Source organism: Nasonia vitripennis, chromosome 5 (assembly GCF_009193385.2).
Source record: "Nasonia vitripennis strain AsymCx chromosome 5, Nvit_psr_1.1, whole genome shotgun sequence".
NCBI lineage: Eukaryota > Metazoa > Arthropoda > Insecta > Hymenoptera > Pteromalidae > Nasonia > Nasonia vitripennis.
Genome location: NC_045761.1, coordinates 2567976 through 2582019, shown reverse-complemented (window position 1 = coordinate 2582019; position 14044 = coordinate 2567976). Strand labels below are relative to the sequence as shown.

Genomic DNA, 14044 nt, shown 5'->3' with positions numbered 1-14044 from the left:
CCCTCAGCGGACAGACAGCAAAAAGGCGTACGGCCCTCGTAACTCAATTCTTACTAATTCCAATCCGCGTCCACACACACACACGCAGGCATCAGCGCCTACATCCCCCCCCGAAAACTCGGTATCTCTCCTCGCTCATCGCTCCTCTATATCCCCCCCCCCTGTCATCATCATCGTCGCGACGCGATTCTCTCCCTCTAATTCCCCGTCTCGGCCGATATGACCAGCTTTTTCCCTCCGCGAAAGGCTAATCCTAGGCCGCATTAAAAGCGAGTAAAACATTAATTCCCTCGTTCTCGCGGCGCGCGTTCGCTATCGCCGATACGCGCTACTGCAGCCGCCGGAAAATCCTCCGGCGGCACGTGCTGTCCCGGATGGACTCTGTATCTGTATCGCATATAGGAGCTGTGCGACGCGCTCCGCTATTTAACCCCCACCCAGCTGTTCTATGGCCTATGTACTCTTGCCGTATATAGACGCGGGGGGTAAAGTTACTAAGTGAGCCTCGGGGAAAAGCCGTTTTGTACCGATTATTTTCCACGATTTTCGAGTGTGCCGGAGCGTTGATTCGTTTTTTTGTTTTCGCTCGTATTTTTTTATTCTGAATGGCGTGCAAAATTGGATTTTGGATTAGTTTGTTGAAAAGCCGCCACGCGGTGCGGCTGTTTGAATGGAGCTTCGTTGAAGCGCAGCGCGAGTTATTGGGATTTACTAATAAAAGCTGCGGCGCGGGCTTCGTTTTAAAACGTGCGCCGATGTAATGAAGCTCCGGATGGAATGGAAAATTTTTGCCGGATGAAAGGCTCGGAGAGCTGAATTAATCACGTTCATTCGAAATTTAATTCTCCTACACGGAATAAATATTTCGAATTATATCGACAGCGTTACAGCGCATCGCGTAAAGGAAAGCGTCGAACAAGCCGAGCCTCGTTCGCCCCCCGAATCGCACCCCCAGCCTCAAATCTGAAAGGATGTAACGGACGCGTGTGATTTTTCGGGCGCACGCACCGCGACGATCTGCGCTAAGTGCGCCGCAGCGCTACAGCCCCTCTAGGTATTCACGACAATCGGATGCGCAATAAATCAAGCGGCACGCGTGCGCTCGATGAGCTGTGAACGATACATAAATTCCTTATCGAGTGCCGTCGGATATGGGGGTGTCTCGTCGGCTAATGAAAATCTCGCTGGTCCTGGGAAGATAAACAAATAGGCGCGAAATATCTCGAGAGCGGATCGCGTTTCCTTATCTGCGACGATTTCTGGGATGTCGTGATTTATGGAATCGATCGGGGGAGTTACGGTGCAGTATACTCGTGGGAAGGTGACGTTTTACTTACCGCTGCTGCGGTGCGGGGGTGATATGATAACGGAGAAACTTCATTAATTTTTCGCCTCTTCTCTATGCTTCCAGGATGCAACCGGACGGTGAGGAACTCGGTCGGCTGGATCCGATGGACCGGCCGAATGGGCAGGTGTGTCATCCGAATAAGGGCGCCCATAAAGGACCCTCAGGTACGACCCTCGGTATACATATCTATCTAAACGAACCATCTGCAGATTCCTCCAAACGCGCGCGGGCTAATAACGCTCGCCATTCGAAGTTTGGATTCGCGGAGCAGCGAGGAGAGAGAGAGAGAGAGAGAGAGAGACCGCAATTGATCGGCGCAGCTCCGCCACGTTCTTGGAAAACTTGCAACTGTAGCGTTGCCGCTCGGGCGACTGACGAACAATTCCAATTTACGTTCGAGAACTCATGCTCCATTTCGACTCGCGGTGTAAAATTTTGTAACGCGACACCGGACACCCCCCCCCCTCTCTCTCTCTCTCTCGCCGAAACTTGCATTCGATAAACCAAGTTCGTCCCCTGATCGATGCTCCCAATGGCGTGAAGCTTGATCACGATCGTCTTCGTATAGAACTAGGACGCGCTGTCTGACTTTAGCGTATGCGATAGCGATGATTTACGATAATATTTGAATTATTTCAGGTGATCGAGATGAGGATCAGGCGGATGCAGGTCGGCGTGCTGAAAAACGCGCGCTGCGAGGGCGCCTACGTGCAGTTCCCCGAGGAGCTCGAGGACCTCGACGAGAGCGCCGGTCGTTACTGCGGACATGTGACTGGCAACGCGACAAGGTACATATGAAATAAAAAATAATCGAACGACGAAATTTCGCGGCGTGATTACTCCGCGTTTTTCGCCCGGGACTTCGTTAGCCAGCTCGAGCGTACATCCGCAGCTTCTTTTCCCTTTTGCTGTGTACGAGCGAGAACGACCGGCCCTTCTATCTCTAGAAACGACAACAGTCGGGCGAGTTTGCTTTGGCAGCGCAGCCAAATAAAAAGGGTATACAGTAAAGACGTTATGTCCCTGCGCTATTAGCCGACATCAGAGACGCGACTCTGGTCGGTTGAAATACACCGGAATCCGCGAGTAATTTGCCCGGCCCGCCAGCATGCGCGCTACGAAAACACCCTTTGCGCTCGACCGACTTTTTAACAAGCCCGCTGCTTCCGCGTCGAGCTACTCTAGTACTGTATAGTAGTAGTAGGCCAGTCCAGCTCTTCGGAAGAAGAGGAACAAAGCCCAGCTCGCTGCAGCTTCATTAAGCTCGGAGGCTCGGGTTACAGCCTGTGCTCCGCGCCGCGCGCCTTTTATTCATTCGACACCTCGGCTGAATGTTCCTTTGGCTTTTTTGTTTCTCCCGCGCAGGGGCTAATTCGCGGTCGCGCGGCTGTTGTTTATACATAAACGACTCTTGGCCCGTTTGCCTTCTCCTGCTCCGGTTCTTTGAGAGCGCCGCTGTTCGTTTGTTAATTAACAACGGAAATGGCACACGAGTGTGTATCGTGATTACAGAGCTGCATAATGCGCTTAATACACTCTGTTTTATTTGAGATATAGAGTTTCGCTCGCGTCCACTCTATAGTTTTTAACGCATACAATGCATTCCCCCCGTGAATTCGAATAAGGCATAAACTATTTCCGACGGCCCGCGTAATATACGCACAGCAGCAGCAGCGGCGGCACTATTATCCTCGTCGAGAAATTCGAGATTGTTTAAATGAAATTTGCCCGGCGCGCCGTGCCGGAGTTTATTTGGCAATTTGAACGTAATCCAAAATGCTGTGCGGGATAAAGTGCACTTTGTACACCGCGCGCGAAAATAGATCTCTCTCGCGCGAGAGCGCATCAAGTCGAAACTCCTGTTGATTCAACAACGCGCTGGCGCTGCGCTTTTCCGCGCGCGAGCGATGCAGCTTCATTGTGTCGCCCAGGGCGAATTTACATGAAAAAACACGTCGCCGACCGGCGTGCAGGCTATACGTGAAAGCGAGAATTTTGGCCGCTGGCCGAAGTGCTCTGCTCTGTCGGCGATGTATCTGTGTGCAGTGAGAAAAAGATCAACGAACCCGTCCGTCCACTTTGCTGTGGTGATGTGATTTGTCGCGCGCGAACGTTTTATTTAAACGCTGGCGTTTGCTCTTTTCTCGGGCACCAGGTTCGTCTTGTGATTATTTGTCCGTAACCTTCTATAGAACTACACCGGATCCAAACCGTTACGAAACAAATCGATCGACACGAGGAAAAAAGAGAAGAGAAACAAAAAGCGTTTTCCGGACAAACATTCGAGTGGCGCTTAAGTGGCGTGACGTCGAACCAGTAGCTGCAGGCAGCAGCGGCAGCGAGAAATCAAGTTCCCAGATCGTCAATCTCCATCCATAAAGCAAACGTCCCGCGGGCGACAAAGCGCCCGTAGCGTGCACCTCGACCCTCCTCGAGAGCAAACAGAAGCGCGAATCCCTACACGCCGACTCGAATCTTCTTCCCCCCGTGTGTTTCGAATGGCACACACGGCCTCGCCGCACGAAAGACATCGTCACGCGCGATATAGACTCGTTCCGCCGCGCACGCAACCCTTGAATGCAGTTGTATCCGCGTTGACTTATCCCCTTCGCTTCGAGCCCCAGCTCTCTCGCGCGCGCGCGCGCGTGTGTATACACGGAGGGATGTCGATTTGTTGCGGCCGATTCGTTACGCGGTAATTTATCTCAGGCCCGCATTTTTCTTATCCCTTGTGCAATTCAAAGTGACTGACGAATTACCGTACTCTGCTCCACAGGCTCTTCCTGCGCCGAGGTCCTGACCTCACGGTGGTGCTCGACTCCGAGAGCCGCTTCGCCGCGGAGAACCCGGTGATCTTCTCGGCCCAATTCTCGATACTGCCCGCGAGACTGGCCAACGAGCGGCACCACGTGCACCAACAGCCGGTGGCCTCTCTGCCCGCGACGCTGACCGGCGAGTGCCCTCTCGAGTGCACCCAGCGCAACGACAGACGCACCTGCAGGCTCGTCTCGCCGGGGTATCCCGGTGTTTACCCTAGAGGCATTCGCTGTCGCATCGCCCTCGAGTCCAGCGCCGGAAGGTTCAAGATCGGAGGAACCTCAGAGGACCTGTACAACCTCATGAACCACACGAGCCAGGAGCCTTGCAGATCGGAGTTCTGCGAGCAGGAGCACGTGGATGGCGGGGCGATGCTGCCCAGTGCCGATCAGCCCGAGGAGCAGCGAACCATGCCGAGGACGCAGACCGGTAAGAGTTCGTTAAGTAAAACCTCGGAGCTGTCGAAAAGCCCATCTATCGGCGAGGGCTATCCCAAACGTAAGCTCTTTCCACTGGAAAAGAGTTTGTTTTGGATAGCTGCACTATCTGCTTGATCCGTATAGATCCATGCCGGAGTATATCTGTCGGCTTTAGCCGCTCTACCGAGGGGGAAAAAAATTTGTATCCACAGCCCGCTCCGGCTGCGGCCGATACCGTCGTATTTCAAAACATTAGCCTTTCCGATCGCCCGAGCGTCCTGCATATGAAACAAAGGAATAGCGCGATAACGCGCATAGGTATATACCTATCGCCCGTACCGGGCGGAGGGAAAAAGAAGAAAGGGGGATATAAAGAAAGAACAATAAAAGCCGTATCCCCCGCACGCACTAAATAAGCTCCCCCGCTCTTAAGAGGTCGGAATCCGCGCACTGATCCCAGCACCCTCGCGTATTAAACGGCGTGCAACTTCTTCGTTCGACAGATCGGGACGAGGAGGACGAGATAATAATCGGACAGAATCAGCCGGAGCCAGAGAGTCCGCGGACGAGGCTTAGGAAGCAGCGAAGACGATCGAGGGGTCAGCATCATCGCTCTAGGGAGGGTGCGGATAGCGATAAGTCGAGGAGCAAGCAGCCGAGCCCAGCCCTCGAGACGAATCGTTCGGAGCACACGAGGATGAGACACAGGGGTGGCGCTCGTGGCTCGCATCATCGAGAAAAAAGCGGCAGCGATTACGAGAGGATTCAGCTGTCGGTTGACGAGACATCGCTGGAAGCGGACCGCGAGCCCGGGCGCTCGATCAACGAGCTGACCAAGCCCAGGAGGAACCCCAAGACCGATCAGTTGTTCTGGTCGAAAAACAGGTGACGCTTTATCTCTGTCTAGGTGTAAGCTGCGTGCTCCGCTTTTTTCCGCGCTCTATACTCTCCCTTTGGCTCGTTTCTGCGACGGCCAGATACATTGCCGAGGATTAGAGCGCAGAAGTACAGCGCGAGCAGCCGGACTTCCGATAAAACTTTCTTTGTCTGCTGGCTTTGCCCTTGGCCCTTTTATCGCGTCCGCGAACGCGGCATTTTTTGTCCCCCGAAGTTTTAAGAGATTTCCATTCATAAATATTAAATCGAACCACAGGTCGTACCCGTCGGAACGCTCGAGCCAATCGCAAGACGGCCATCACCACAACAGCCACCACAACCAGCGCTACCTGCGTCGACGACGACCGCACGATATTTCGCAGCCCAAGCTAGGTAGCAGCAGCTGCGTGGGCGACTACCTGGCGTTGCTCGAGAGCGTGAACGGTCGAGTACTCGAGATCGGGAGGTTTTGCGGCGAAGGCCGGATCCCGCAGATCCTGTCCAGAGGTCGCAACGTCATCGTGGAGTTTCACGCGGAGCGCGACGGCACGATAATGCACGACGGCTTCCATCTGAGTCTCCAGGAAACCGAGGAACACCCCCCGATGGCCACGGCTTTGGCAAGTCCAGCGGTAGGCTCCAGCGTGGACAGACATCAGCCGAGCTGCGACTTTCTCTACAGGAGTAGCGAAAGATCGAAAGACATCGTCAAGAGTCCCCGAAGCTGGTACCCGCCGAACACTTTGTGCAGCTACAGGTTCACGGGGAAGCCGAACGAAAGGGTCTCCGTTCTGCTTAAGATCGTGAGGGAGGAAAACCCCGAGGAGGACGGTCAGAAGCTAAACAGGAGAAACGACACGTCGGATTACTGTCCCGGAAACGAGATAGCTGTATACAACGGCACGCACTCGAACGGCAGCTTTCTCATGTGGTCGTTCTGCGATGCTACGCATAACGATATCAACAACATACAGGTGCGTTCTTTGTTCAGAGTTTTGTTAAATAATCTCAGGTTTCCCAATGTGGATATCTAATAGATGTATCCCGTTTGATTTCAGGTACCGATAGTTTCCACCGGCAACGCTCTCCTTATTCAGTTCTTCAGCGCAACCGGATCCTACGACGGCCAAGACTTCATGTACTCGATAACCTACAAATTCTTGAAGAAGCCCGCCAACACGACGAGACGCCGGCAGGTATCCGTGGAGGAGACGCGCCTCATCTCTCTCAGGCCGGTGAACTTCTCCGCACTGAATCTCAGCGATAGCGATAGCTGCAATTGCGACTTCGCCGACCGCATCGGCAGTTTCAAGAGCTGGTTCATCGTTCTAGTTGTGCTCGGAGTGATATCTTTCGTTGGGGCCATTCTCACGATAATCGCTCTGCTCGTAAAGTGCGCGAAAATGCGCGCTGCCGAGAACAAACTCCTTCAAACGCCCAAACGTTCGTCCTTCTTTAAGAGTTCGACCGAGTGAATGCTAGACTACCCGAGTGATCTTACTATTAATTGCGACATTTTAGTTTGTACTTTAATTTATTGAAAGGTTCGAGATTGTGAAGAAGCATGCGATTCAGTGTGAGTGTGCTAAGAGAGATTAGAAATTATGATTTGAATACCGATATTTCAATCTCAAACATTTTTAAGTGAAAATGAAAGGCTTGATCAGTAGGCAGATAGAATCAAGAGAAGATGACAATTTTTGAAAGAGATTGTTCTTGATTTCCATGTGTTTCTTAATTAGACTTATCATAAATTACCCACTAAAAAATGATTTGAGGAATGAAGATGTTGAAATACCGGTATTTTAAAACTTTGATAATGTTACCAAGATTTTGCGTAAGTGAAGAGGTCGACATTTTGTAAATTTTATAATAAATAAAAATTATTTTTTTTTTGTTTAATAAAAATATTAAAGGATAAGGATTGTTATAAAGAACAACTGATGTGTATAATAAATACCTTCTACTTGTAAGTATATATATATATAATTAATCATTTTCGAAATTTCTATTTTTTAAAACTAAAATAAAATTTTTTTCATACCTAATTGGAAAATGATCGAATATTAGCAAAATATATTCATTTCTGTTAGACCTCTTTCATCTAATAAAACTGCGGCATGTTGAGTATTTATAAATAAGAGGCATATTTTTACTCCACGTTGATTTTATTAAACGAATCGTGTCATATCAGCTCATTAAGTTTGTATATGTATAGTTGGATCATATAAATTTACAGCGATAAGTACGACTTTAGCTTATAAGACTTCTGTGAAATAATGAATAGCTCTGCTACCGCAGTTAAGTGACATGAACAATTCATAAAATGTGGTCAAAGGCTCATAGTTCATGAGATGAGCGCATTGCCTGCGTTTATTTTATAAACCTAAAATAAAGTATTGTACTATACCAAAGCTCAAATAAAATACTTTGGAATGCACTCTTATTTACATTATTTTCCTCAATCAATTTTTACTCAACCTGATCCTTAAATGCCATTTAAATAATCTTTTTTATAAAGTCATTTTTTATACTCAATTTATGTTTCACGTCGCGACTTAGCGAGTCTAAATTAAACTTAATTTTTATGTACATAACGCACGTACGGACCGCTAGAGCAATATCAATTACCAAAACAAGGCTGTTTTGTGGCTGATCCGTAATTTATGTTGCAAAATAACTGTTATACCAGATCGCATAGCAACAAAAAATTGGACAATTTTTTAATTAAAATCAAAAAGAAGGTCCCACCGAGATTTGAACTCGGATCGCTGGATTCAGAGTCCAGAGTGCTAACCATTACACCATGGGACCATACGTACGTGGGACTTTATGTCGCTGAAGAGGGAACCGGAAGTGAAAATACAGCTTTTTTTAATTAGAATCATAAATTTGCCATTAATTACGTGTTTTTTTATGTCAACTACAAAATTGTATATTTTTTATCATACCAACATTGAATACGTATGTTTCATACGACTTTTACTATCCAGATTAAAAAATTCCTACATTACCGACAGTGGTATTATAACGAGAAGTTGGTAACAGTGCTGACCATATAGCACCTAATTTAAAATCTGTGATATCAGTGACAAAATATGAATATGAAACAAAACAATCATGTATACAGTTAAAAATAATAAAACTGTAACAATTAATCCTATTTTACTATACTATATAGAATAATAAAACCAATTGTCAACACTTTATGCGTAAAATGCATAAAGGTATTACCATCACTTCTACGCATAAGATAATAGTATTCACTAAGACAGATATTTTATAAATTTATGTTATACACAAATTTGTTATTCAACTATGGATAATATTTTCTAAGCATAATTTTTTCATATAACTACTACTTGGCAATATTGCTTTACTCTAATAAACTTCCCTAATAACTGATCACATTAAGGTTAACTTTTCATGGTAGATTATAATTTACACCGTAAGCGCCAAAAAAAACTGAAAAAAATAAAAAATCAAATTTCCATTACCTTCGCTGAGGTGCTTCCTCACTCCTGCTTCTAAAACGGCAAATTCTGAGGGGTACTGCATTTCTGGATGTCAGTTGACGTTTTTCCAGCTTTTCCAATGTTTTATCACGTCAGGATTCATAAAAAATGTAGTAGGTATCAAGCACCAAACAGAACCACAAGAAGTTCAATTCTCAGAAACGGTCTTCCCTCCGAGCCTTTCTCAGTCCTGCATTGCGAAGAAACGACTTGCATGTTGTATGCAGCTGCCATAAGTACAAAGCCGAAGATTCTTCTGTCAGCGACACACTAACAACAACTCTAACTGTTCACTAACAACAATGCGTCGTCGCGTTAGACCGATAAACAACTGCACGAATCGTAGCAGGTTCGGACCGGCACTCGACACGAAGGAGCGGCTTTGTTCGAACTAGAAAAGTAAAGGTAAACTACTGTTGCCAACTGCCGACCGCGACGAAATTCGCGACCGGCGCGGACTGCTACCATCAAGTGACGCCATCTATGGCTGATACAACTTCCAAATTACGACTTCAGCGCTCGAATTTTTTTACCCGCAAAGTTTGAATATGTTTGAATATTCCGCGAAATTTCGAGAATACTTTCGAAGTCAGTATTTAATATTAAGTTAGCCAAAGGAAGTATTGTTAGGAATATACTTAGAAATACACTCTGTTGCTTTCTGATATGGCTTTATTTTTCGTAGAAGTATACGAGTTTGCAAAAGAATATAGTAGTCATCATTGTATAAGAAAAATTGTTCAATCATGACAACATAGACATAATTGCAGTATGCACAAATACAATTTACATTATGTAGACGGAAAATCCAATATTTTAACGCTTGAATTCAACGACGAAATGGTGTATTCTTTCTTCCACTTGAAAAAAAATGCTACTCACATTGTTTTGTCAGCCCTACGTGGCAAAATCAATACGGAAAATATAAAACGTGTGCCGGTAAACAGTTGTGTGAGTAATCGTGTGCTTTTTTCGTTCGCGCCACGCGACGATGGATTTTAATAATTAATATCAACGTGTGTGAGTCTACGTGATCTGGACGGACCTTTCGAATAATCTCTCTTTTCCTTGCTAGAGATTTTCGTGCTACGTTATAATAGAGAAAGGCACCTGTGGTGAATTCTGTCAGAAAACTCGTATACACAGATTATCCACAATCGATGATACACAATGGGAAAATTATACTGCGTATAATATATTGTGTATATATCTCGTGTATTGACAATATTTACAGAGATTTACCGTACATAGTTATGAAAGATTGGTCGATAACCATCGCTGATGATTATAGAAATCGATTATAACAACTATCATACTGTCTCGTTGTGCATGTAAGATCGTTTTATTAGTTTATAAAGTTATTACTGAGAATCATCTCGTAAAGTACGACATCGTAAAATTTCAAAGAAAGTATTCAGTGCACCTTTTTTCATTGTACAAAACTCGGTTAAAAATAACAAACAAGCAACATTAGATTTGAAAAAAACAGCCGATTCTGCGAATCTCGGCGTACAATATCACACAAGCCATCAAATTCTCTTGCACATAATTAACACGGCATCGGCGATGTGACACACATCCTCCTCACTTGTCCTTCTTGGGCTCCTCGAGTTCCTGTTTGTTCTTAGGCGCTTCGTCCTTCTCTGTGCCCAGGTCCTTCTTCTCCGGCGTAGTCTCCTCGATGACCTTCTCGACATCCTCCAACGTCTCGCAGTCCTCGAGCAGTCGTTTCTCCTCCTCGTTGAGTAAGTAGTCAAAATCGTAGGGATCGCCACCGTCCTCGATGCGTTTGAGCTCGCGTTTAAGCATGTCCAGACACTCGCGACGCTCCTTGCGCTTCTCTTCCAAGCTGCGCTCGTCCTCGTCGTCCTTTACTTCACCCGCTGCTTCCTTCGCTTCGCACTCCTGGATGTAACGCTCGTAGCTGTCCACCTGTGATTACGTGTTATCGATTACCGATTTTCAGCTGCGAAATAACAGTTGTGGAATATTCACCTTTTCCTTGAGCATGCTTTGGACGTCGTTTTTGCGCTTCATGTGTCCGGGAAGCCAGAAGCATGCCTGGATGAGGCGCAAGAACAGCCAGGCGGCACCTGCCAGGGCGAGATAAGCGATCGCCGTGTAGACCATGTTAATCAAGTCCACCGAGACCTGCTGGTGATACTTCATTATTTCCAAGGGTTTTGGAGTTGCCTACTATAGCTGCGAACAGAATAATTCGAGTTAGTACTTTTTATTCCTAGTTTACTCTATAGTGAGGTGTGTATCGTGTTACCTTGCCTGGAAGGTATTGACGTATTGCTGATGGTAAATAATAAAGTTTGTGTGTACTGTTATATTGCTTGCCGTGTTGCTTTGAAATTAGTGGAACAGTTATGATGATGCTATCAACGATTAGAAACGATGCAGTTGCACGTTGCGGTGCAGTATTACATTATTGTTTTCTTCCTTTTTGTAGTCGATGCCATGACTTTGAGCGAGTGACCACATGATAAGTGTGTATGTGTAATGTGTATAGCCACTTATACGCGTGACTTTATTTATTGTATTCATGCGCTGCAACTTTTATTAAAATGTGAGTGAATCAGCGAGGCATTTATCTATGCAGGTGAAAGGACACGTATATAATAGCTGTGAACGTATGCGAAGAGTCCACGTCTTTGAAAAAAAATATTTATGCGACCTTTGAAAATAGTGTATATCGATTTCCGTTCGGTAAACTCTGTCTTGAATCTATGAAAGTTATTGATTTCACGATGCTCCAGTCAATCAAAAGAGAATTTTCAAAAATTATAGGTATAATTGTGCTACTTTTAAAAACCCCGAAAATCAACAATTGTGAGCTGTATAATTAATTTTTAATTCATGATTTCGTATCCCAGCTCTGAAAGATCGACAAATAACCATCCATTTCCTATCTTCGATCAGTCACCCTAATACTATCAAGATTGCAACCCCTTCATAGCATAAAAGCACTTCCGACACCTGTTATCTTCGAACCAGCTATCCGCCTCCATGCGTCCATCGTCGCGCTTGTACCTATACACAAAAAGGCTGACTGGCCGCGTGACACGCTTATTGATCGACAGCTATGTACTATCACTCCTATCCTTTTTTGTGTATAGGTATACCTATATACACCTATACATGTAGTACGTGTCTATGTGTTAAAACGTCAACGTGAATCCGGACACCACCGGCGTATGTGCACACATCGACGTGGGGGTGAATAACGCATGAGCTGCGCTAGGCTAGACTAGCAGGAGAAATCTTTGCCAACTCACCGTTTGTATTTCGCGCGCGAGCTTGCGCGCGAGCTTCGAAGGGCCATCTTTTGTACGAAGAGCATCGCTCAGTTGCGTACATGGAAGTATAAGATACACCGTTTGTTTTATATTTTTTTCATGGATTTTTAAAGATTTTTTTAATGAAATTGTAGTGACAGTATTTGGTTCGAGGTTTCTTGCTGGTGTCGACTTATGAATAAATAAGAAAACGTTGACACGCGTAAAATATGAAAAACGCATGTACATACAAGCGGCTTATCCTTGAAAAAAAATTAATAAATAACGCGGGCAACAGGTTCATAAATCTAAAAGAAGACGACTCGCTCTAATTTCATTAAAATCAAAACATAACAATAATCTTGCCGCTTGCGCATACACTCTGAAATTTCGAAAATATACAATATACAACAGTTTTAATGCAGCGTCAAGCTCAATTATTAACGTCCTATAGCGCGCGTGCCTGAGCTTACGAATCTATAGCTATGCGACAGCTCTTTAGATCTACCTCCGCTACATGGCATATGCACGACAATATTTTAATGGAGTACGTATAGTCGGCCTAGTGAAAGCGCGAAGTCCACTAAGTATGTACAACTTAACACTATGTGTATAAGTTTCATTGATTTTAACGGTATTGTTACGAACGGTGAAAGTTACTTGACTCGAGCTATAACGAAAACATTAATTAGCACGGAATATTGTATTTTTAGAATAACGAATAGCGGTCGGCATTACTTCTACTACTTATATGACATTGGACAAGCGATATATTTATTAGAATATTCTAGAGAACAAAAAGCCAAACTCTAATTATCAAAGGTCTTGTTTCCAAACTGTAATTTATATGAATGATTTAACAAATAACTAGTCCCTTCGTCTTACAATAATAATCGATTTCAACGTAAAAAGATAATTCTTCACTCGCGTGATCGTCACTAACAAACTTATATTCCCGCAAAAATAAATGATCGGTATCGAAAAACTCTCTCGCAGTATTCCCAACATCTACCACCGAAGAATACACTCACCTCAGGTAGACGAGAGCGAGAATCTCAAGTTGACTTGTTGCATTGCTATCTCAATTTTCACTAACGTATGTACACAGCGAAAGAGAAACGAAAAGCTGTCTGTTTCGCAGAGACTTCCAATCGAATAGCGGAAGCGCGCGGAAAGTGAGAAGCTCGAGACCAGCCGAGCAGCACTACTGTGCGCCTCGGTACGTGTGGACTCGGCCTGACATGCTCGAAAGTATGACAACTAGAGACAAACAATATCGTCGTCGGAGGGGCTGACACATACAAGCGCGACCACCACTACTGACCCCTATAAACGTGTTCGATATATGGATTTTCGTCGCTACTGCCATCGCCGGTCATATTAAAACGAAACGGTGAGCTGGCGATTGCTAGAAGTTCTGTTGCTACGGACTTTTCGCTTTATTCGCATCGATCGGAACTAGCCGGAATCATCCCAGAAGATGTAATACGGTTGCACGTCGATGAGCCCAGAATAAGTCGCTGGAATCAGTATCTTGAAACAAATGCATCGATCGACTGACCGTGCGCTCCAGTTTTCAAAGTTTTCAGTTAGTCGAGCTTTGAGTTGCGCTGGTAATGATTTATGAGTAGAATGACTGTCTGGGACTCTGTACTTGTTTTATGGCCTTAGGATCTGACGCTTTATATTTGCTCAATGATCATGATTATCTCATGTTATGTTACCTATAAAAAGAAACACAGTTTAATTATGGAGATCATCAAAATAAGAAAGTGAGAAGTGAAA

At 45.4% G+C, this 14044-nt stretch overlaps 2 protein-coding genes and 1 non-coding gene across 8 annotated transcripts in view; 1 reads left to right on the top strand and 2 right to left on the bottom strand.

The window, feature by feature from the left end:
• LOC100680281 overlaps positions 1-7900 on the top strand; it is a 37684-nt gene extending 29784 nt beyond the window's left edge. Inside the window, exons 3-8 of the mRNA XM_003425282.4 lie at positions 1412-1512; positions 1988-2136; positions 4125-4594; positions 5088-5469; positions 5738-6434; positions 6519-7900. Of these exons, the coding sequence (XP_003425330.1) occupies positions 1412-1512; positions 1988-2136; positions 4125-4594; positions 5088-5469; positions 5738-6434; positions 6519-6935 (2216 nt within the window). The 3' untranslated portion in view covers positions 6936-7900. The remainder of the gene's footprint in view (positions 1-1411; positions 1513-1987; positions 2137-4124; positions 4595-5087; positions 5470-5737; positions 6435-6518) is intronic.
• Positions 7901-8202: 302 nt separating this feature from the next.
• On the bottom strand, positions 8203-8274 carry TRNAQ-CUG. Its single transcript has one exon. It is a non-coding gene; the product is annotated as a tRNA-Gln (tRNA).
• Positions 8275-9629: 1355 nt separating this feature from the next.
• On the bottom strand, positions 9630-13876 carry LOC100679083. Of its 6 annotated transcripts, none has more exons than XM_003425244.4 (3): positions 11251-13876; positions 10971-11177; positions 9630-10907 (listed from the first exon to the last, which is right to left on the bottom strand). In XM_003425244.4, the coding sequence occupies exons 2-3, from the start codon at positions 11142-11144 to the stop codon at positions 10560-10562; spliced, it is 522 nt and encodes a 173-aa protein (XP_003425292.1). In that variant the 5' UTR covers positions 11145-11177; positions 11251-13876; the 3' UTR covers positions 9630-10559. The 6 variants fall into 6 exon arrangements, with proteins under 6 accessions (XP_003425292.1, XP_031787624.1, XP_016842374.1 ...); XM_031931764.1 differs by having other exon boundaries at positions 12260-13876; XM_016986885.2 differs by having other exon boundaries at positions 13291-13876.
• Between the last annotated feature and the right edge of the window lie 168 nt (positions 13877-14044).

What these genes read in the sequence shown, in the direction of transcription:
- LOC100679083 (XM_003425244.4), bottom strand. Translation starts at nt 11,144, where the DNA reads ATGAAGTATCACCAGCAGGTCTCGGTGGACTTGATTAACATGGTCTAC. An exon ending in AAAGCATGCTCAAGGAAAAG is followed by an intron (nt 10,908 to 10,970) that starts GTGAATATTCCA and finishes ACGTAATCACAG; the next exon opens with GTGGACAGCTACGAGCGTTA.